Source organism: Myxocyprinus asiaticus, chromosome 18, assembly GCF_019703515.2.
Source record: "Myxocyprinus asiaticus isolate MX2 ecotype Aquarium Trade chromosome 18, UBuf_Myxa_2, whole genome shotgun sequence".
In the NCBI taxonomy this organism is placed as follows: Eukaryota; Metazoa; Chordata; class Actinopteri; order Cypriniformes; family Catostomidae; genus Myxocyprinus; species Myxocyprinus asiaticus.
Window position 1 is genome coordinate 9,607,328 of NC_059361.1, and position 23,934 is coordinate 9,631,261.

The following is a 23,934-nucleotide window of genomic DNA, read 5'->3' on the forward strand; positions in this document are numbered from 1 at the left end:
GTTGATGAGAGAGGTCAACAGAGAATGGCCAGACTGGTTCGAACTGACAAAGTCTATGGTAACTCTGATAACCGCTCTGTACAATTGTGGTGAGAAGAATAGCATCTCAGAATGCTATTCTGAGATGCAGGTTGGCGCAGTTTTGGCAGCACGAGGGGGACCTACACAATATTAGGCAGGTAGTTTTAATGTTGTGGCTGTTCGGAGTAATTTTCTCTTTATTTGGAATGGGACAATATTCCAAATAAAAAAAAAAAAAAACACTCAACTTCGTTTTAAATCATTCTCACCAGAATACTAAATTTCACATTATGCCACATTTCAGTCTGATATGTTGTTGACCAATATTATTATTATTATTATAAACCTTCCTCAAGAAACTCAAGATCTTCCCAAGCAATGCAACAAAGAAAATAAATGCATAAGTTTAAAAAAACAAAACAACGAAAATAAACACTTGAAGCCCTACCCACTGATAGATAAGCCCAAGCTCTGCACATGGATATTTACATATCGCGATATACACAATATAGCAAAATCTTTATCGACTGACACTTTAAATCATCGCCACGATATATATCATCATTTCGCCCAGCCCTAGTTGACACATATGGAGTATTCCTCACATTAAGCCACCAAAACCAATATATTAGGAACAAAATACAGATGTTTCTTCATGTTTTTGTGTCAGATGCAGCTTCACTGCAAGACGTAGACTGAATCATGTCATATATAATGCTGCGAGCGACAACTACGCTGTTTGACACTTACAGATGAAGTCACATACACCTTAGCCAAATACATTTAAAGTCAGTTTTTCACAATTCCTGACAGACATTTAATAGTAGAAAACATTTCCTGTCTTAGGTCAGTTAGGATCACTACTTTATTGTAAGAATGTGAAATGTCAGAATAATAGTAGAGAGAATGATTTATTTCAACTTTTATTTCTTTCATCACATTCCCAGTGGGTCAGAAGTTTACATACACTGTGTTAGTATTTGGTAGCATTGTCTTTGAATTGTTTAACTTGGGTCAAACGTTTTGGGTAGCCTTCCACAAGCTTCTCACAATAAGTTGCTGGAAATTTGGCCCATTCCTCCAGACAGAACTGGTGTAACCGAGTCAGATTTGTAGGCATCCTTGCTCACACACGCTTTTTCAGTTCTTCCCACAAAATTTCTGCCACCACCATGCTTCACAGTTGGAATGGTGTTCTTCAGCTTGCAAGCCTCACCCTTTTTCCTCCAAAAATAACAATGGTCATTATGGCCAAACAGTTACATTTTTATTTCATTAGATCAGATGACATTTCTCCAAAAAGTAAGATCTTTGTCCCCATGTGCACTTGTAGTCTGGCTTTTTTATGGCGGTTTTGGAGCAGTGACTACTTCCTTGCTGAGCAGCCTTTCAGGTTATGTTGATATAGGACTCGTTTTACTGTGGATATAGATACTTGTCTACCTGTTTCCTCCAGCATCTTCACAAGGTCCTTTGCTGTTGTTCTGGGATTGATTTGCACTTTTCGCACCAAACTACATTCATCTCTAGGAGACAGAATGCATCTTCTTCCTGAGCGGTGTGATGGCTGCGTAGTCCCATGGTGTTTATAATTGCATACTATTGTTTGTACAGATGAACATGGTACCTTCAGGCATTTGGAAATTGCTCCCAAAGATGAACCAGACTTGTGGAGGTCCAACATTTTTTTTCTGAGGTCTTGGCTGATTTCTTTTGATTTTCGCATGATGTCAAGCAAAGAGGCACTGAGTTTGAAGGTAGGCCTCAAAATACATCCACAGGTACGCCTCAAATTCAGTACACATTCTATCAGAAGCTAATTGGCTAATTGTCTAAAGACTTGACATAATTTTATGGAATTTTCCAAGCTGTTTAAAGGCACAGTTAACTTAGTGTATATAAACTTCTGACCCACTGTAATTGTGATATAGTCAATTAAAAGTCAAACAATCTGTCTGTAAACAATTGTTGGAAAAATTACTCATGTCATGCACAAAGTAGATGTCCTAAACAACTTGCCAAAACTATAGTTTGCTAATATTTAATCTGTGAAGTGGTTAAATAATTAGTTTTAATGACTTCAACCTAAGTGTATGTAAACGTCTGACTTCAACTGTATATGCAAGAAAGGAAAAGGCAAAATAATTCCAATGACAGAGACATTTTCAATAAAAATTATGCTAAATAACATTTCATGGCCAGTAAGAAATATTGGCCATAGTGAATTTTCTGAATTCACTAGCAGGTGTGGCAAAAAGGTAATTTTGGACTGAGTATGTCACCAAAATATATCAGTAAAATACATGTTACAAGGGTTCTGAGTATTTAAACACTAATATATTAAAGCCACTTTGTATTTTTCCAATTCATTTTGGATGCCTGCAGCTACTTTACATTTTTACATCCAGCTTTTCTAGTGACAGCGATGTCATTCTGAAATGGTATGGTCCTTTTCTTCTTCTTGGAAAGCTGTAATAAGCTGTCTCTCTCTGTAGATTGAGCCCCTGCAGAAATGAGTCTGAAAGCAATCTGGACATGTCTCCACAGAAGAGTCAATATTGATTCCTCACGGATTTCCACACACATCCACTGGACAAGGACAATTTATTCACTATTTTAGACTCACACAGAAATTTCACATATTTCTAAATAGCTGACCCACTTTTCTTCAGCTTGGATTTCATTTCCGGCCCCATTTGTACATATTTTCATTTTGTTTGACTGTTTTTTCCAATGCAAAGCTCCCAGGAGTCGGTCTAGATTAATATTCATGCAGTCATTGGAAGAGTTTAAACTTTCTTTCATACATACGCATAGGCCTATAGGAAATAGCTAAAATATATTTGTCTCAATATTTTTCAACCTTTTGATGATATTCAATATAAATCTTCATACATTTGAAATCAGAAGTTTACATACGCTTAGGTTGAAGTCATTAAAACTCATTTTTTATCCACTCCACAGATTTAATATTAGCAAACTATAGTTTTGGCAAGTCGTTTAGGACATCTACTTTGTGCATGACATGAGTAATTTTTCCAACAATTGTTTACAGACAGATTGTTTCACTTTTAATTTACTATATTACAATTCCAGTGGGTCAGGTGTTTACATACACTAAGTTAACTGTGCCTTTAAACAGCTTGGAAAATTTTAAGGCCTACCTTCAAACTCAGTGCCTCTTTGCTTGACATCATGGGAAAATCAAAAGAAATCAGCCAAGACCTCAGAAAACAATTTGTGGAACTCCACAAGTCTGGTTCATCCTTGGGAGCAATGCCTGAAGGTATCACGTTCATCTGTACAAACAATAGTACACAAGTATAAACACCATGGGACCACACAGCCATAATACCGCTCAGGAAGGAGATGCATTCTGTCTCCTAGAGATGAATGTAGTTTGATGCGAAAAGTGCAAATCAATCCCAGAACAACAGCAAAGGACCTTGTGAAGATGCTGGAGGAAACAGGTAGACAAGTATCTATATCCACAGTAAAAATAGTTCTATATCGACATAACCTGAAAGGCTGCTCAGCAAGGAAGAAGCCACTGCTCCAAAACCGCCATAAAAAAGCCAGACTACAGTTTGCAAGTGCACATGGGGACAGAGATCTTACTTTTTGGAGAAATGTCATCTAATCTAATGAAAACATTTTTTTTATCTGTTTGGCCATAATGACCATTTTATGTTATACCCACAAGCCGACACAGACCGGGCACTCAAGGAACTGTATGGGAGTATAAGCAAGCAGGAAACCGCGCACCCTGAGGCTGCGTTCATTGTGACCGGGGACTTTAACAAAGCCAAATTCAAGTCAGTAGCACCGAAATACTACCAACACATCAGTTGCAACACACGGGGGGACCAGGTTTTGGACCATTGCTACTCTCCCTTCCGGGATGGCTACAGATCCCTCCCCTGCCCACCATTTGGCAAATCGGACCACTCTTCCATTCTCCTTCTGCCCGCTTACAGGCAGAAACTGAAACAAGAAGCACCCGCCCTCAGAACGATCCAGTGCTGGTCAGACCAATCAGATTCTATGCTACAGGACTGTTTTGATCACGTGGACTGGGAGATGTTCCGGTCCGCCTCTGATGACGACATCAAGATCTATGCTGATACCATAACATGTTTCATCAGGAAGTGCATAGATGATGTAGTGCTGACCAACACAATATGGATCTACCCTAACCTGAAACGGTGGATTAATAGTGATGTTCGTGCAGCACTTAATGCGCGGACCTCCGCTTTTAATTCCAGGAATGAGGAGGAGCATAAACAAGCCAGTTATGCCCTCCGCAAAACTATCAGAGCAGCCAAAGGCCAGTACAGGGACAAAATTGAAGGACAGTTCAACACAGACTCTAGAAGCATGTGGCAGGGAATTAATATCATCATGGACTTCAAAGGGAATAAAAACTCCACCGTGAACACCGCTGCCTCTCTCCCAGATGAGCTTAATATTTTTATGCTCGTTTCAAGGGAAACAACACCACCCTCGCGGAGAGAGCTCCCACGGCCGAAGCTACAGAGGTTAGTTCACTCTTCGTCTCTATAACGGACATAACCCAATCCTTCCGATGGGGGAATATCTGTAAAGCCGCAGGTCCAGACGCTATTCCGGGCCGTGTCATCAGAGCGTGCGTGAACCAACTGGCTGGTGTTTTTACAGACATTTTCAACCTTTCCCTCTCCTTGTCTGTGGTCCCCACATGCTTTCAAATGTCTACCATTGTGCCTGTGCCAAAGCAATCCAAAATCACTTGCTTAAATGACTGGCATCCTGTTGCTCTGACCCCCATCATCAGCAAATGCTTTGTGAGACTAATCAGAGATTACATCTGCTCTGTACTGCCTGCCTCACTGGACTCACTGCAGTTTGCTTACCGCAACAACCGCTCCACTGATGATGCCATTGCATCTATACTACACACTGCTCTCTCCCACCTGGAAAAAAGGAACACATATGTGAGAATTCTGTTTGTAGACAGCTCAGCATTCAACACCATAGTGCCCTCCAAGCTTGATGAGAAACTCCGGGCTCTGGGCTTAAACAGTTCGCTGTGCAGTTGGACACTGGACTTCCTGTCAAGCAGACACCAGGTGGTTAGAATGGGCAGCAACATCTCCTCATCACTGACCCTCAACACTGGAACCTCGCAGGGCTGTGTTCTCCGCCCACTCCTGTATTTCCTGTACACACATGACTGTGTGGCAACACACAGCTTCAATGCCAAAATTAAATTTGCTGATGATACGACAGTGGTAGGTGTATTTTTATTGTATACAGTCTTCTTATTTTGTGTATACTGTATATTGTATATTCTTTTTATTGTATACAGTCTTCTTATTCTGTGTATACTGTATATTGTATATTATTAGATGTATATTGTATATTGTGTAAACTGTGTTATGTGTAAATCAGATGTTTATTGTAATTGTCATATTGCTATGTTGCTTGAAACTGCACCCAAGACTTTCACCCACTGTTGCACTTGTGTATATGGTTGCGTGACAATAAAGGGATTTGATTTGATTTGAAATGGTGAGGCTTGCAAGCCGAAGAACACCATCCCAACCGTGAAGCATGGGGGTGGCAGTATCATGTTGTGGGGGTGCTTTGCTGCAGGAGGGGCTGATGCACTTCACAAAATATATTGCATCAAGAGGAAAGAAAATGATGTGGATATATTGAAACAACATCTCAAGACTTCAGCCAGGAAGTTAAAGCTCTGTCGCAAATGGGTCTTCCAAATGGACAATGACCCCAAGCATACCTCCAAAGTTGCGGCAAAATGGCTTAAGGACAACAAAGTCAAGGTACTGGAGTGGCCATTACAAAGCCCTGACCTCAATCTGATAGAAGTTTTGTGGGAAGAACTGAAAAAGTGTGTGTGAGCAAGGAGGCCTACAAATCTGACTCCAGATACACCAGTTCTGTCTAAAGGAATGGGCCTAAATTCCAGCAACTTATCGTCAGAAGCTTGTGGAAGGCTACCTAAAACATTTGACCGAAGTTAAACAATATAAAGGCAATGCTATCAAATACTAACAAAGTGTGTGTAAACTTCTGACCCACTGGGAATGTGATGAAAGAAATAATATTTGAAATAAATCATTCTCTCTACTATTATTCACACTCTTAAAATAAAGTAGTGATCCTAACTGACCTAAGACAGGGAATGTTTTCTACTATTAAATGTCAGGAATTATGAAAAACTGAGTTTAAATGTACAGGTGCATCTCAATAAATTAGAATGTCGTGGAAAAGTTCATTTATTTCAGTAATTCAACTCAAATTGTGAAACTCGTGTATTAAATAAATTCAGTGCACACAGACTGAAGTAGTTTAAGTCTTTGGTTCTTTTAATTGTGATGATTTTGGCTCACATTTAACAAAAACCCACCAATTCACTATCTCAAAAAATTAGAATACATCACAAGACCAATAAAAAAAAACATTTTTAGTGAATTGTTGGCCTTCTGGAAAGTATGTTCATTTACTGTATATGTACTCAATACTTGGTAGGGGCTCCTTTTGCTTTAATTACTGCCTCAATTCGGCGTGGCATGGAGGTGATCAGTTTGTGGCACTGCTGAGGTGGTATGGAAGCCCAGGTTTCTTTGACAGTGGCCTTCAGCTCATCTGCATTTTTTGGTCTCTTGTTTCTCATTTTCCTCTTGACTATACCCCATAGATTCTCTATGGGGTTCAGGTCTGGTGAGTTTGCTGGCCAGTCAAGCACACCAACACCATGGTCATTTAACCAACTTTTGGTGCTTTTGGCAGTGTGGGCAGGTGCCAAATCCTGCTGGAAAATGAAATCAGCATCTTTAAAAAGCTGGTCAGCAGAAGGAAGCATGAAGTGCTCCAAAATTTCTTGGTAAACGGGTGCAGTGACTTTGGTTTTCAAAAAACACAATGGACCAACACCAGCAGATGACATTGCACCCCAAATCATCACAGACAGTGGAAACTTAACACTGGACTTCAAGCAACTTGGGCTATGAGCTTCTCCACCCTTCCTCCAGACTCTAGGACCTTGGTTTCCAAATGAAATACAAAACTTGCTCTCATCTGAAAAGAGGACTTTGGAACACTGGGCAACAGTCCAGTTCTTCTTCTCCTTAGCCCAGGTAAGACGCCTCTGACGTTGTCTGTGGTTCAGGAGTGGCTTAACAAGAGGAATACGACAACTGTAGCCAAATTCCTTGACATGTCTGTGTGTGGTGGCTCTTGATGCCTTGACCCCAGCCTCAGTCCATTCTTTGTGAAGTTCACCCAAATTCTTGAATCGATTTTGCTTGACAATCCTCATAAGGCTGCGGTTCTCTCGGTTGGTTGTGCATCTTTTTCTTCCACACTTTTTCCTTCCACTCAACTTTCTGTTAACATGCTTGGATACAGCACTCTGTGAACAGCCAGCTTCTTTGTCAATGAATGTTTGTGGCTTACCCTCCTTGTGAAGGGTGTCAATGATTGTCTTCTGGACAACTGTCAGATCAGCAGTCTTCCCCATGATTGTGTAGCCTAGTGAACCAAACTGAGAGACCATTTTGAAGGCTCAGGAAACCTTTGCAGGTGTTTTGAGTTGATTAGCTGATTGGCATGTCACCATATTCTAATTTTTTGAGATAGTGAATTGGTGGGTTTTTGTTAAATGTGAGCCAAAATCATCACAATTAAAAGAACCAAAGACTTAAACTACTTCAGTCTGTGTGCACTGAATTTATTTAATACACGAGTTTCACAATTTGAGTTGAATTACTGAAATAAATGAACTTTTCCAGGACATTCTAATTTATTGAGATGCACCTGTATTTGGCTAAGGTGTATGTAAACTTCAGACTTCAACTGTATTTATGTATTTGCTCTGAAATTGCTTAAAAGGGTGACTTTCATAATGCACCACACATTCTCAATTGGAGATGGTCAGGACTGCAGGCAGGCCAATCTAGCGCCCGCACTCTCTGCTTATTCGGCCAGTATGTGTTTTGAAGTTGTCCTGCTGAAACTTCCGGGACGTCCCTGGAAAAATACGGTGATGGATGGCAGTATATGCTGCTCCAAAATGTTTACATATCTGTCTACATTAATGGTGCCCTCACAGATGTGCCAGTTACCCATGCCATGGGCACTGACACACCCTGGCCCATACAGACACTGGCATTTAGACCTGATGCTGATATCAGCTTGGATGGTCCTTTTCCTCTTTGGCCCGGAAAACACGACAGATGTGTTTTTCAGAAACTATTTGAAATGTGGACTCGTCAGACCAAAAAACACAAATTTACCATTTACCATTTACTTTCCATCTAAGATGAGACCCAGAGAATTCGGCAGCGCTTCTGGACAGTGTTGATGTAGGGCTTCTGCTTTGCATAGTAAAGTCTTAACTTGCATCTGTGGATTCAGTGGCGAATGGTGTTGACTAACAAAGGTTTACTAAAGTTATCCCAAGCCCATGTTCATGATATCCATTACAGGTGAATGATGTTTTTTAAGATAGTGATGTCTGAGGGTTCAGAGATCACACACATTCAGAAATGGTTTTCATCTTGCCCTTTACGCACCGAGATTTGACCAGATTCCTTGAATCTTTTAACTATATTTTGCACTCTAGAGGGTGAAATGCCCACAGTCCTTCCAATTTGTCTTTGGGGAACATTGTCCTCAAAATGCTGGATTTTTTTGCTGAAGCATCTGTTGGCAAATTGACAAGATTTGAATGATCCTTGCTCTTGAAGGACTAGGTTGTTTTTGGAGGCTGCTTATATACTATGACACAATTGCCTCACCTGTTTAACATATCCTGTTACACAGACTTGATATTTTAACTTGTCAAATTGTTATCAGTCTTAAATTGCCCCTGTCTCAACTTTTTTGGAGTGGGTTGCAATCATCTGATTTGAAATTACTGTACATAAAAACAAAACAAAGAAATTCACAAGGTAAAACATCATATAATGTGTAGTTGTAGTGTTTTCAATTTAGCAAAGGGTGAATATAATTTACAAATCGCTACTTTTTGTTTTATTACCATTTTTCATACTGTCCCAACTGTTTTGGAATTGGGGTTGTAGTTAAAAATAATAAAGACATGTTTTCCACACTATTTTTCAGTATATGACAACAAGGAAGAAAGATATTTATTCATTATTTGTTTTGAAAAGTTAAAGAAGGCCTACAGTTCAGTCACTTACTATTTCTTTTTACTATTTTCACTCACAAAATTTTAGGTATTATACAGTGTATACTGAGTAGTATTCAGTTATTAGTAAGCTTGTATTCTACTCTGAATATTTAATTTTGTATCTATCCTCTTTCAGAACGACACGTGGGGGCAGCAGTATTCATACGCGCTCTTCAAGGCTATGAGTCACATGTTGTGTATTGGGTATGGCATGTACCCGCCCGTCGGCATGACAGATGTGTGGCTGACCATTCTCAGCATGATTGTGGGCGCGACATGCTACGCCATGTTTGTTGGCCACGCCACGGCTCTGATCCAGTCGCTGGACTCATCACGGAGACAGTACCAGGAGAAGGTGAGTGCAGGTTAATTAACTAAAAAAAAAATACAAAAACAGCAGGAAACACTTCCTGTGAAGGTATATTATGGTTTATCATCTGTTGTCGTGGTGATCAAGCTCCAGGAACAATTGTGTAAGAGAATGACATTTGAATTATAGTTAAAGTGTGTAACTTCTGCAACAGTGGCTGGACCAAACATAATTGCAAAAATAGATACATTTTACATTTTCTGAAGGAAATATAGTGCTGCTTGACTTAGAGTGTTATATGTGGTTTCCAGGGCATGACTCAGTTCCATCCTCTTTATTGCACATCAGGTGAAAATTGTTAGTATTACTAAAAAAAAGTAATAACACACCTCTCCTCAACATGCAGTATGATTTGGGTAAGTTTAATATTTAGGGTTAGGGGTTTGTTTAGTGTAAGCAAAAGTAATAGTTATGCTTGCTTTAGCAAACACAATTAATGATTGTTACAGGTAGTCCAGCCCCAAACTTAGAATTGGTTAATTCAGAATTTGCTATACAGAGCAATGTTTTGAGTGCCACAGTTACAATTTTTACACTCTCCTGAGGAGTCAGCCTACCAATGGCTTACTTATAGCTGACTCTGTGTATTAAACTGTGATACAAGTATTTTAAAAAATCACAAACATCACCATTAAATGTTGGAAAATCCGAAGAAAGCATCAGTGCAGCAGAACAGTTCATTACAGAACAAACTGACCAAAACTGTGAGGATAAAACAGGATATTCATAAAGCTTGGAAGGGAGAATAACTGTGAAAAAAGGAAAGTCAATTATATAGAATATGAGTCTCTGGAAAGAACACAGTCCAGCTGGGCAACAGCGTGATGCTTCTAAACTCATCTTAGCTCGCTAACGTGATTACTGCAGTTGCTGCCGGATACTTCAATTCAAAATAATGCACTTAGAACGGCTCATAAACAACAAACTCGAGAGCACAGTTTTTAATGCATGAATATTCACTCTCAAATGCTTAAGAGTTAGCTGTGATTGAATTTAAATGCATAAGGGATTTCTTATGTAGTAATGTAGTGTTTGCTAAGGCAAGCATTACTATTACTATTGCTCATACTTAGGGTTAGTGATTTGAACAAAACCGTAACTTAAGTATTGTCTTTGCTATGGACAAAAATTGTACCTAAAATCATGCACCGTGTGCTTGTGCTTTTGTAAGTGTTTAGACTTAAAATGTTTACCTGGCAGATGATAGAATGGGGGTGGGAAAAATCCCATAGAGACCAGAATATCAAAGAGACTGAGGGGAGGGCCCTTTTGACCTGGGACATTATGCCATCACCCAGAGCACCCTAGCAATTACAATGTAACATGTTAACACTGAGAACACTTTATCAACTGCCTAGCATGGTGGCAGTGAGTTTTACATTACCAAAGAGCACTTACATTTTCTTCAGATGTTAAAATCTAGTTACAATATGTTTTTGTAGTTATACTATTGAAGTGTAGTCTTCAGTCCTACATTAGTTGTTCACCTTGGCTTACTTGTGGTCAGATGCCAGGCAGAATCCCTCATGCCAGCTGCATGGCAGACCTCAGCCCCTTCCTTGATGCCCACCTCAACACAGGCAGAATGCCACATTGCACACCATCTGTTGAGGGATGGTAAATGTGTGCACCTTGGAGATGGAGAAGATATACAGAGGGAAAAGAGAAAACGAGCAAAAGAAAGATGAATAGATATATGGAGAGAGTGAGAGATGGCTGGTGCTGTAGTGTTGGTAATAATAACACCATGGTACTTTGGTATACACAGGCCCCATAAAGTATTTGGACACTTAAGTCACACATAAATGTATGGATGTAAATGCGTTAGATAGCAAAATATCAAGCAAGTGCCAGTTGTTGTGAAGAAAGATCATATTCTCATATTACAAAGCTTATATTTCAAGCAAAAGAAGCTCATTAGGCTTAATAAAGCAATAGATATAATGTTCAAAGTGAAGACAAAAAGTAGATGGACACTTGCATCAACACTTAAAATGTCTGAATGTCATTGTATTAAATAACAAAATTTAAGTGTCATCTGCAAACAATGATGCCAGAACATTGTCTTAGAACTAACTCACATTTTTGAGCCATATACTGTTTGAAATAATTTCATCCCAAGTTCACACAGGTGTCTGAGCAGGGAAACCACAGCTGTAGTTCATCACAGTGTAGTTCATTGCAACTATGGACATGTTCCAGTAATGTTTGAAAACTACAAAGTGTCATAATACTTCTTGTCTTCTTTTCAACACTATATCTGTTGTTTTATCATTTCAAACTTCAAAAACCGCAAAAAATATTTTTCTTAATTAGTAATTTTGTATTGTTTTCCAGTAAAACTATCTAAACATTCTTAAAACAAGATATATTTACTTGACAAGCAAAATGGCATAAGATATTTTGTTTGTTTTCAAGGAAATCTAACAAAATTTACTGAGGTTTATGCTTAAAAGAAGAAAAAACTATTTGCCAATGGGGTAAGAAAAATAAACTTATTTCAAAAGGAAAACAAGTTTATTTTTCTTACTCCATTGGCAGATTTTTTTTCTTGTTTTAAGCATAAAGTTTACTACAATTTTGTGAGATTTATCTGAAAACAAGACTTAATATCTTATTCCATTTTGCTTGTCAAGTAAATATATCTTGTTTTAAGAATATTTATATATTTGTACTAGAAAACAATACAAAAATACTTGTACAGTTTGCATCAGACATACACTGAAGGTAACACTTTACAATAAATGTCCATTTGTTAACATTATTGTTAACAACGTTAGTTAACATGAACTAACAATGAACAATACTTTTACAGCATTTATTCATCTTGGTTATTGTTAATTTCAACATATAATAATACATTTTTAAAATCAAAATTGTTTTATGTTAACATTAGTTAATGCACTATGAACTAACATCAACTTAACAATGAACAATTGTGTTTTATTAACTAGCATTAACCAAAATTATTAAATGCTGTAAGAAATATATAGTTAATTGTTAGTTCATGATATGCATTAACAAATGTTAACGAATGGAACCTTGTTTTAAAGTGTTACAGGTATATAACAGATACAGCATTCAAATGATAACAAACAAATGAAAAGGACAAATACACATGACAACAGAAGTGAGAGCTTGGTGAACAGGAAGGGAGAATCCAACAGAGGGAGAAAGCTGTGAGAATTAGAACAACCTTCTGCCTTCTTCAGGAAATTGTTTTGCCTTGTAAGGGTGAAGATGGGAGACACAGAGAGATAGAGTGACAGGGACAGGGAGAATGAGTTAGCAGAGAAGAGTAAAAGAGAGATAGTGGAAGAAACACAGAGAGAAAAGATTTAACAGTCATTTTCCTCATGTGGCCTTATAGAGTGTGAATAAAACACTGAAAATCTGCAACCTCTAAAGAGAAATTCAGGTTTAGACGAAAGCACAGATGAGGAATAACCAAAATTGAGGATGATAAATGTGGCATTTGAGGGCATACCATGCTGCAGCTTGGCCTTTCTGGTCTACTCTATTCATTTAAATTGTATTAATTTACCCAGAGGAAATTGTTACTGCTCAGAGTTTGCTCTTTCAGAGCTCATGAAACTGAATGGAGTTTTCAGTTTTGTTTTAAGTGTCAACTTTATCTCTTGTTTTTTTATTTTATTATATATATATATATATATATATATATATATATATACACACAGTGTATCCGGAAAGTATTCACAGTGCTTCACTTTTTCCACATTTTGTTATGTAACAGCCTTATTCCAAAATGGATTAAATTCATTATTTTCCTCAATTCTACAAACAATACCCCATGACGACAACGTGAAAGAAGTTTGTTTGAAGTCTTTGCAAATTTATTAAAAAGAAAAAAAGAAAAAAAAAAAAAAAAAAAATCACATGTACATAAGTATTCACAGCCTTTGCTCAATACTTTCTTGAAGCACTTTTGGCACCAATTAGAGCCTCAAGTCTTTTTGAGTATGATGCTACAAGCTTGGCACACCTATTTTTGGGCAGTTTCTCCCATTCTTCTTTGCAGGACCTCTCAAGCTCCATCAGGTTGGATGGGGAGCATCGGTGCACAGCCATTTTCAGATCTCTCCAAAGATGTTCAATCGTGTTCAAGTCTGGGCTCTGGCTGGGCCACTCAAGGACATTCACAGAGTTGTCCCGGAGCCACTCCTTTGTTATCTTGGCTGTGTGCTTAGGGTCGTTGTCCTGTTGTAAGATGAACCTTCGCCCCAGTCTGAGGTCCAGAGCGCTCTGGAGCAGGTTTTCATCAAGGATGTCTCTGTACATTGCTGCATTCATCTTTCCCTCAATCCTGACTAGTCTCCCAGTTCCTGCTGCTGAAAAACATCCCCACAGCATGATGCTGCCACCACCATGCTTCACTGTAGGGATGATATTGGCCAGGTGATGAGCGGTGCCTGGTTTCCTCCAGACATGATGCTTGCCATTCAGGCCAAAGAGTTCAATCTTTGTTTCTCATGGTCTGAGAGTCCTTCAGGTGCCTTTTGGCATACTCCAGGCAGGCTGTCATGTGCCTTTTACTGAGGAGTGGCTTCCGTCTGGCCACTCTACCATACAGGCCTGATTGGTGGAGTGCTGCAGAGATGGTGTTCTTCTGGAAGTTTCTCCTATCTCCACAGAGAAACGCTGGAGCTCTGTCAGAGTGACCATCGGGTTCTTGGTCACCTCCCTGACTAAGGCCCTTCTCCCCCGATCGCTCAGTTTGGCCAGGCAGCCAGCTCTAGGAAGAGTCCTGGTGGTTCCAAACATCTTCCATTTATGGATGATGGAGGCCACTGTGCTCATTGGGACCTTCAATGCTGCAGAAATTTTTCTGTACCCTTCCCCAGATCTGTGCCTCGATACAATCCTGTCTCGGAGGTCTACAGACAATTCCTTGGACTTCATGGCTTGGTTTGTGCTCTGACATGCACTGTTAACTGTGGGAACTTATATAGACAGTGTGCCTTTCCAAATCATGAATCACTGAATTTACCACAGGTGGACTCCAATCAAGTTGTAGAAACATCTCAAGGATGATCAGTGGAAACAGGATGCACCTGAGCTCAATTTTGAGTGTCTTGGCATAGGCTGTGAATACTTATGTACATGTGATTTTTTTTTTTTCGTTTTTTATTTTTAATAAATTTGCAAAGATTTGAAACAAACTTCTTTCACGTTGTCATTATGGGGTATTGTTTGTAGAATTTTGGGGAAAATAATGAATTTAATCCATTTTGGAATAAGGCTGTAACATAACAAAATGTGGAAAAAGTGAAGCGCTGTGAATACTTTCCGGATGCACTGTATTTATATATATATATATATATATAGAGAGAGAGAGAGAGAGAGAGAGAGAGAGACCCAAATTAGAAAATTTTTGACATACTGTACAGTAATAGAGCTGAGAAGAAACCTGAGAAGCAGCAGAGCTGTTAAGAAAGAAATTTACATTAGTGTAGTTACATGCTGACTGGAATCAAAAAACCAGATAAGATGATTTTTAAATTCCTCAGGCACTGAATGAATATTGGAATTATGTTTTCATCTGACGTGCTGTAATCTAAACACTACAGGGCAAACAGATCTGGGAGATCTTTATCTCTTTCAGTCCTATTTTTATATTACACATTCAAAATTGTCTTACCATGCATTGGATATTGAACATTTTGCTTATGACTACTTCAGTGCCTGAGAGACTGTTCAGTTTAGATGCTGAAATTGCTCATATATTTTACTGGAGTGGCAACACAGCGAGTTTAAAACTTACTGTGAGTTTGTGAGATTTCCTGATATGTTAATAATGGTAATGGTAATGATATGGTAAAGTTTCTCAATGCTGCCAGGCTGCTGGGCTGCCTTTTTTACACTTATACACTTACTGTTTGAAAGATCGATAACTTTTTTACTTCTTTAGAAAATAATAATAATAATAAATTTCACATGTACATCTAAACGAAGGCCATGACCTAGGACACAGTGTTAAACTTTGCAGCTAACTTTATAGACGAATCATGAAAAGGCATTATTTGGAGCTGACATTTGTTTATTATGCATTGAAAAGTAACATTAGTAAAGGTGTAAAAAAACAAAACAAAAAAAACATTTTTTTTAATGATTTACACAATTAAATATTCAATTTTGGATGGCTAAATATACAATATTTACTGATAAATAAAAAAAAAAGCAGCCTGATCTCATAAATAATGTGGCGACAGTTTTGCAAAATAACATTACTTGGCTCTTTACACATATTGCAGCATTTCCGAGATAAAACGTCCAATGTGGGCCGCTAAAATGAACTTAAATTTTCTAAGATTAATGTTCTATCAAGTTTTAAATCAACAAAACTGACCTTCCTACCCTAAACCTGAAACGTAATTCTTAATGATAGTGTCATAAAAAGGAACGTGTGATGAAAAACGCAATTACTAAAGCAACCACTTCATTTTGTGGTGCTTCTATGACACTTTTGGCTCATGTGTTAACTCTATCAGTTAAGCTACGGATCATGCTCGAACAAGCTTATAAATGTAGTCGGTTATGTAATACAAACGTTAAAATGTCCTGCACTACAGTAAAAGTTTTTAGATGTCATAAGATAGCATTGTGTGAGGAAAAGAGTTAAAAGTAAGTGTTTATGAACTGACAATCTGCAATTTTTCTCGTGATTTTTATGATAGGGAATAAATGTCATTGCTGTTGTAGTGCCCCTAGTGTACATTGTATCTGGAAAATGTTGTGATGCGTACAAAGAGCCATGTAAAAATCATTTTGCAAAAATGTAGGTATGGTAACTTGATTCTATGAGACCAGACTGTAAAAAAGTAATTTATATCAGCTGATAACCAATAGGATGACAATATATGTCTCTCTTTCTCTCTCTGATATCAGAAATCATTTATAAACAGTATGAAATAAACAATAATTTACTAAAATTCAAGACTGTAATATGTAATATTCTCAAGACTGTAATATCTGTAATATTTCATTGTGGCAGAGCTTCTGTAGGGTAACAGATATGCCCACGAAGGCCCAGAGACAGGGCAAAACATATTTCATATTTAGACAAAATGCTTCCGCTGCAGACAGAGTTCAGTATCTCGCTCAAGGACACATCATCTTGTAGAACAGAAGGACTCGCATGGGAGATCGACCCTGCGGCCTTTCAGGAAGTAGTCCAGGTCTCAAAACACAAGGCCGCAGCTGCAGCTACCCCCCACCCCAGAGCATGTGTTCCAATATGCAGTTAAACTAAGAGTGTAAGTATGTGTCCTCCTCAAGAACTCTGCTCCTGTTTAATTTGGTTATCTGGCACTGAAAACTTTCACAAGCACCAAAGTCATACGTCCTAATAAGTCGAGTGTCAGAAGACGGCAGAGCACTTTGTTTCGTTATGTTGTCCCCCTCACTGATATAACGTATGTCTCGTCTCATCGGCTTGCCTGCTTTCTGAGGTACAGGACTGCTAAGTGGGTTAACCAGCCATTTGGTCCCCCAGTGGACATGGTCTCTAAGTTCCAGGTCAAACAGCCATCCTTTAATGCGCCACCTATCCCATGGCAACCTGCTCCCATGGCAACAGATCTCACGATTCATTGCGTGCCAGCCCCCGCAAGCCAGGCGTCCTGTAGAGGTGACGTTGGCACAGTAAACACAGATTAATAAGGAGGAGAGAACAGCCATTTGTTCGTTTGTCTGGCTGTTTGTTGGGTTGACTAATGTGCACTCAGAAAATTTCCCTAAGCACACCTGGCTGTAGTAACTTGCAGTGCAGTTATTCTTTGAGACAGCAGCCTGAAGGTTCCTCTACATCTGTGTGAAGAGACATGGTTGAAAAGACAAGACGTAATTTGACGGAAACAGTGTATGAACACAAAAAGCCATGTGAGGTTTTACATTTACATTTAAGCATTTGGCAGACACTTTTATCCAAAGTCACTTACAGTGCATTTAAACTATAGAGTTTATCACTGTGTTCCCTGGGAATCATACATATGACCTTGCCGTTAATAGCACCATGCTCGATCAATTAAGTTACAATTGAAAATAGAGGTAAAGCAGTAAAGTACATTCCCTTCCCCAAATTATTAATTTATCTTTATATTCTCATTACTCTAATACAGTAATGTTTTACTTTTTGTAATACATATTGAAACAGTATTAATTAAAGGAAGTGCTCCAAATAGTAATTTTCACATAATGATAAATAGAATTAGGGTGAAAATGTGACATATTGATGACAATTAAGCACAATGGAAAAAATCCTAAAGATAGGTTTTCATTAAGCAAAATATAACAGACACGTTTTCCCAAGATTCACCCATTTATATATTTGCATCGTGATATAGTGTCACAATGCAAAAGCAAATGTAAAAATAGTATTCATTTGCTTCATTTTCTTTATGCAAATTATAACATCTTATTTTTATTTCTTTATTTTATTTTATTTTATTTGGGGGGGGTATCACACGTTCTTGAGATTCACCAAACATGGAAGTGCAAAGGAAAAAATCTAAGCAGTACGCAAGCTGGGTTGCACAAACAGATTCCCACAGCCTTAGCTGTATTTTTTATTTTATTTTTGTTTTTTGGGGGGAGGGGGGATTTTCTCCCCTTCTCTCCCCAATTTGGCATGCCAATTCCCAATGCACTCTAGGTCCTCATGGTGGCGTAGTGACTCGCCTCAGTCCGGGTGGCGGAGGACGAATCTCAGTTGCCTCTGTGTCTGAGACCTTCAATCCCCGCATCCTATCACGTGGCTTGTTGAGTGCATTACCGCGGAGACCTACCGCGTGTGGAGGCTTCACGCTATTCTCCGTGGCATTCACGCACAACTCACCACGTGCTCCACCGAGAGCGAGAACCACATTATAGCGACCAGGAGGAGGTCAACCCAACGTGACTCTACCCACCCTAGCAACCAGGCCAGTTAGTTGCTTAGGAAGCCTGACTGGAGTCACTCAGCACGCCCAAGATTCGATCTTGCGACTCCAGGTGTGGTTGTCAGCGTCTTTACTTGCTGAGCTACCCAGGCCCCCACAGCCTAGCTTATTTGTATTATTTGTATTAACATGCCTTAGATATACAGTATTCAAACTATTAATATACTCCAAAATAGCCTCTTAAATCTGCAGATCTTACCAGAAACTTCATGAACATCTGTAGCTTCATGTAAAATATTAGAATGGGCTAAATATTTGCTGTGTGCTTAAAGATTGAAGAACTGGAGAAGCATGTCAGAAATAGATATGGACAGATTTTGATTTGGGATTATGGGCGATCAGTTTCAGATGCAGCTCATTTGAACAAGACTAACATTGATGGAGTGAAAATTATAGGAATAGTTAATACAAAAATTTAAATTTAAGCTCATAAAAGGCACCTCTCATGTTCGAAATGATGACAGAGTTTAAATTTTTAGGACAACGAACACTTTTAGACACTTAAGGGCACTTCAATCCAAATATTAAAGGAGAAAACACAGTATAGAAATTTTGTTAAATGGAGATTTGTGTGATATTAGATCTTTGACCATGTGAGTCCCTCCTGCAGCTGTGCTGTTAATTAAAGACTTTGAGAGGAACTGTGGGAAGAATTTCTCACCGCACACACTTTTCTCCTCTCGGGCTCAAGGGACACGTGCTGCACTGAAGTGTGCGATTATGGGAAGGCATTCTCCAACATAATTTTTTTTTCTGGACAGTTACTTACATGCTCTTATCTATCTGCTGACAGAGAGAGAACGGCCAGCATACATGGGCTGAATCCCAAATCGAACACTATCTATACTGTATGGTTTGAGAGATTAGAATTAGTGAAACGAAATCCTGGTACGTTAAAAATAGTATCCCAAAGGTGCATGGATGGCATACTATTTTTGGTGAATTTCTGAAATATTCATCTGTGCTTTTTGAGTTAATATTACCCACAACCTTTTGTTCTACAAAAGAGATGTTGTTTGTGATAGTTCTCATTTAACTTTTTCAGTTTTAGAAAAAAGGTGAGGATTGCAGTTTTTAAAACTGAAGTATGTAACTTTTTCTGTGTTAAAATACTTTCTCTTATACCAGCTTAATATGCGAAGATAACTGTGAGCAAACCATTTGTATGTTAAGTTTCTCGAAAACTGCAAACAATGTATTTTTGTGGAGCATAAAAATTACTCTTTTTGTTTTGAGCAATTTTGGTCCATATCAACACAGTAACATTGACTTAACCAATGGCGTGAGTTGGGGGCGGGACTATCTGCATATTCAGAAAGCCGTTGGAAAACAAACTTATTTTTGCAATTCTGTTCGGTGGTGCTAGTGGTGCAGAAATTACACACTTCAGCTTTAAATATATAAATCTAAAAGTTAAAGTCAATATGAAACAGTGTTCACAACCCTTGAGTTTATCCATCGCGATTTGATTGCATGGTAACAAGTGGTCTCTACAGTACACCAATGAGCCAAAATATCATGACCACCTGCCTAATATGCTCTTGGTCCTCTGCGTGCAGCCAAAACAGCGCAACCCACTGCATGGACTCTACAAGACCCCTGAAAGTGTTCTGTTGTATCTGGCACCAAGACATTAGCAGCAGATCCTTCAAGTCCTGTAAGTTGCAAGGTGGAGCCGCTGTGCATCGGACTTGTTGGTCCAGCACATCCCACAGATGCTTAATCGAATTGAGATCTGGGGAATTTGGAGGCCAGGGCAACACCTTGAACTCTTCATCATGTTCCTCAAACCATTCCCGAACAATATGTGCAGTGTGGCAGGACACATTATCATGCTGAATGAGGCCACTGCCATCAGGGACTACCATTGCCTTGAAGAGTGTACCTGGTCTGCAACGATGTTTAGGTAGGTGACACGTGTCAAATTGAAATCCACATGAATGGCTGGACCTAGGGTTTCCCAGCAGAACATTGCCCAGAGCATCACACTCCCTCCACCGGCTTGTTGTCTTCCCACAGTGCATCCTGGTGCCATCACTTCCCCAGGTAAACGGTGCACATGTACATGGCCGTCCACGTGATGTAAAAGAAAACAGGACTCATCAGGCCAGGCGACCTTCTTCCACTGCTCCAAGGTCCAGTTCCGAAGCTCACGTGCCCATTGTAGGTGCTTTCGACGGTGGACAGGGGTCATCATGGGCACTCTGACTGGTCTGCGGCTACGCAGCCCCATACGCAGCAGGGTGCGATGCACTGTGTGTTGTGACACATTCCTCCCGTTACCATCATTCAAATTTTCTGTGACTTGTGCCACACTAGACCTTCTGTGAGTTCGGACCAGACAGGATAGCCTTTGTTGTCCTCGTGCATCGATGAGCCTTGGGCGCCCAAGACCTTGTCACTGGTTTGTGGTTTGTCCCTCCTCGGACCAATGTCGGTAGGTATTCACTACTGCTGGGAGCACCCACAAGCCTTGCCATTTCAGAGATGCTCTGACCCAGTCATCTGGCCATAACCATTTGGCCCTTGTCAAAGTCGCTCAGGTCTTTACTCCTGCCCATTTCTCCTACATTCAACACGTTGACTACGAGAACTGATTTTTCGCTTACCATCTAATCTACCCAGACCTTGACATATGGCCTTGTTAGGAGATGATCAACGTTATTTGCGTCACCTGTGAGTGGTCATAATGTTTTGGCTCATCAGTGTATATGAAAGGAAGAATCAGGCTGGTAAATTTTGTCACAATAATTTTAGTTACATTACACTAAAAAGTAGACCTAACCCCACCTGCACGCCTAAACCTAACCAATTCTCAACAATGGAAAAGACGTGACAAGCAGATAAAATTCACAATAATTTTTTTTTAAATGACAACAACAAAAAAAAAGCCTATACAAGTATTCCAAATTGTGTTAAGTATTGAAATCATTAGAAACGACATCAGAGTGACATTTTAAATACTGACCAAAGACAATGTTTTGCTAGTGCTGGTAAAAAGTCACTATAATGACATGCTGTCATGAGAGCATGTTGGGTTTATAAAATATTTTTACAAAATATATATATATTTGCTTTTACTGGGCAGAAACAACATAGCTTGTAAAATCATTATGTCATGACGAAGGTTCCAAAAACAGCTATTGATTTTGATTAAACGGCTAAACCGATCAGTCAACATTTAGTCTGGTCACCCTACCAGTGAAGTGTGTACTTTAAGGCATGTGAATTGGGATACAGCCATGAACAGCTACATGAAGTCACTGGGGAAGTGAAACGCTTGATTAGATCAGACCTGAGTAGAGTGAAGCTCTACTGTATTCACACTTGCCCTGCACCCTTGCCAAGTGAGCATCACACCTCTCTAGCCCTCTCCTGTTCTCACACCATATCTGAACACAATCCAGCTCTTCTGAAAGCCCACTGGTGTCCACAACATTCAATCACACCCTTCCTGCTCTGTCTGTCTGCTTGTTTCTTCAGTTTTTTTAACATCTCTCCACAAACCTTCAATATGAACGTGTGAGGCTTGGAAACCACTGACCACTTTCCCTAGTGGAATCATTGGGCTGTCTTTGTATTTCCACGTATGTGGCAAGACACATTTCGCACAAAGGGAATTACATCCTCAGGAGGGTGCACGGAGGCAGTGCTCTAAACGCGTCAAATAAGGAAGTGTTTGGAAATCTGGGGTAATCGCATTATAGCACACTCCTGACATGTTTTATAATTGCTTAAGTTAATGAGAATGAATTATATCGCCTCTAATCTAGTTGACTCAAACATGCTCATATGTGTGGAGGTGGCATTAGCCACGAGATTGCTCGTAGGGGTTGCGCCCCGAAGCGAAACCTTTATACATAATCATCTCAGATCAAAGACTTCTCACCTTCAAATGGTTTAGGAGAGAAAGAGTGAGAGGCAGAGAATGCTAAAACCTTATATAATAGCAAAGCTACTTCGAAACTTTTGAGGAAGTTATTTTAAAATTTAACTTTGCCAAGTTACAAGTCACAATTTGTAATTTAAATTAGTTAAAGGTACAGGCAAGCTAACATTTTGACAAATTAGTTAGCTACATTACAAGCTACTCTCAAAATATTGTAAACTACTTTAGAATTATTTAAAGACCACATGAAATTACAGATTTCCCACTGAAATGGGAAGGTGGGGCATATGTATGTGGATTTATTTGTATCAGAATACTACAGATACTGTATGTAATTTCTCCAAGGTATATATATTCATGTGTATGTAGAAGTTTGTGCTTTCTTATCACACACTTGACTAATGGTTGTTTCATGAAATCCCCTTAAAAGACTACCGATTGTTCCAGAAAACAAAAATTATTGAAAAATTGCACTGCGCTGTTTATATTTGTTCAGATTCAACACAAATAAACAGTCAAATCCCTTGTGTTTTGCTAGCATGACCATTTTCATTACTTTGCATGGAGCAAATGTTTTTTCTGTTTTTCCATCATTTACTTCTTCACTGGAATGAGGAGCCTCCACCCTTATTCATGTAGAAAACACGCACACTCCCTTTCGTGGCTGCTGTACACAACATGTTTTTTTGTTGTTGTTTTTTTTTTTCTTTGGTGTGTGTGTTCATAAGCAGCGTGTTTTGACATGCCGGCCCCAAACGGTGTTAACAGGAAATGGTGCTGCTTTTCTTTGCTGCCCATTCTCTCCAAATCTTTACTTAACACTTGTCAATTAGGTGCATCTCCTTGGGGGCTGATAAATGAAAACTTTAAAGCTAATTATGTTAGACAATGCTGATGTTCTGACAGCACATTTGAGTATCTTCTCCAAGCTCTTTAAAAGAGAGTTGTCTCTCTCTTGTTCACTTGCCGCTTTTTCTCATCTCCAGCACTAGAACCCCCTTTCTCAACTTCCTGTAAGAGCTGGTCTTCAGACCTATGCAGTTGCAGACATGACCAGCAGCTTTGAGAGTTTATTTTATTCCCAGTCAACCTGACAGAACTAATCTAATTTATTCTGTAGCCCACCTCGACTTTCCTCATCTGAAATAACTCTGAGCTCCCTTGGAAGAACTTTCTGAGAATCTTTGGCTCTTATTTAACTCAGCGGTTGTGGTAATGATGTCATTAAGAATAGATCTATGGCAGATGCAGGATGTTTTATTGTAAGTGAGAAAATCAAGATTTTGCTGGCTTGGTTACTTGTCATTTTACAGACACAAATCTCTGAGGACAGAAACCTTTGTGTATCTTATCTATGAAACCACCAACATGCCATATCATGGAAAACAGAATTTTTCTTGCTCTTTTAGCTATAAGTGTACTAGGTAGACATACTGTAATTTATTTACCATTTATTGAAACTAAGCTGCAAAAAAGGCTTATTTGGAAAGCATCAGTT

At 39.1% G+C, this 23,934-nt stretch overlaps 1 protein-coding gene across 1 annotated transcript in view; it reads left to right on the top strand.

The window, feature by feature from the left end:
* The window catches only part of hcn4 (hyperpolarization activated cyclic nucleotide-gated potassium channel 4), a 136,986-nt gene that overhangs the window by 60,256 nt on the left and 52,796 nt on the right, over positions 1–23,934 (top strand). The window contains exon 4 of the mRNA XM_051724991.1: positions 9,357–9,575. Within this exon, the coding sequence (XP_051580951.1) occupies positions 9,357–9,575 (219 nt within the window). The remainder of the gene's footprint in view (positions 1–9,356; positions 9,576–23,934) is intronic.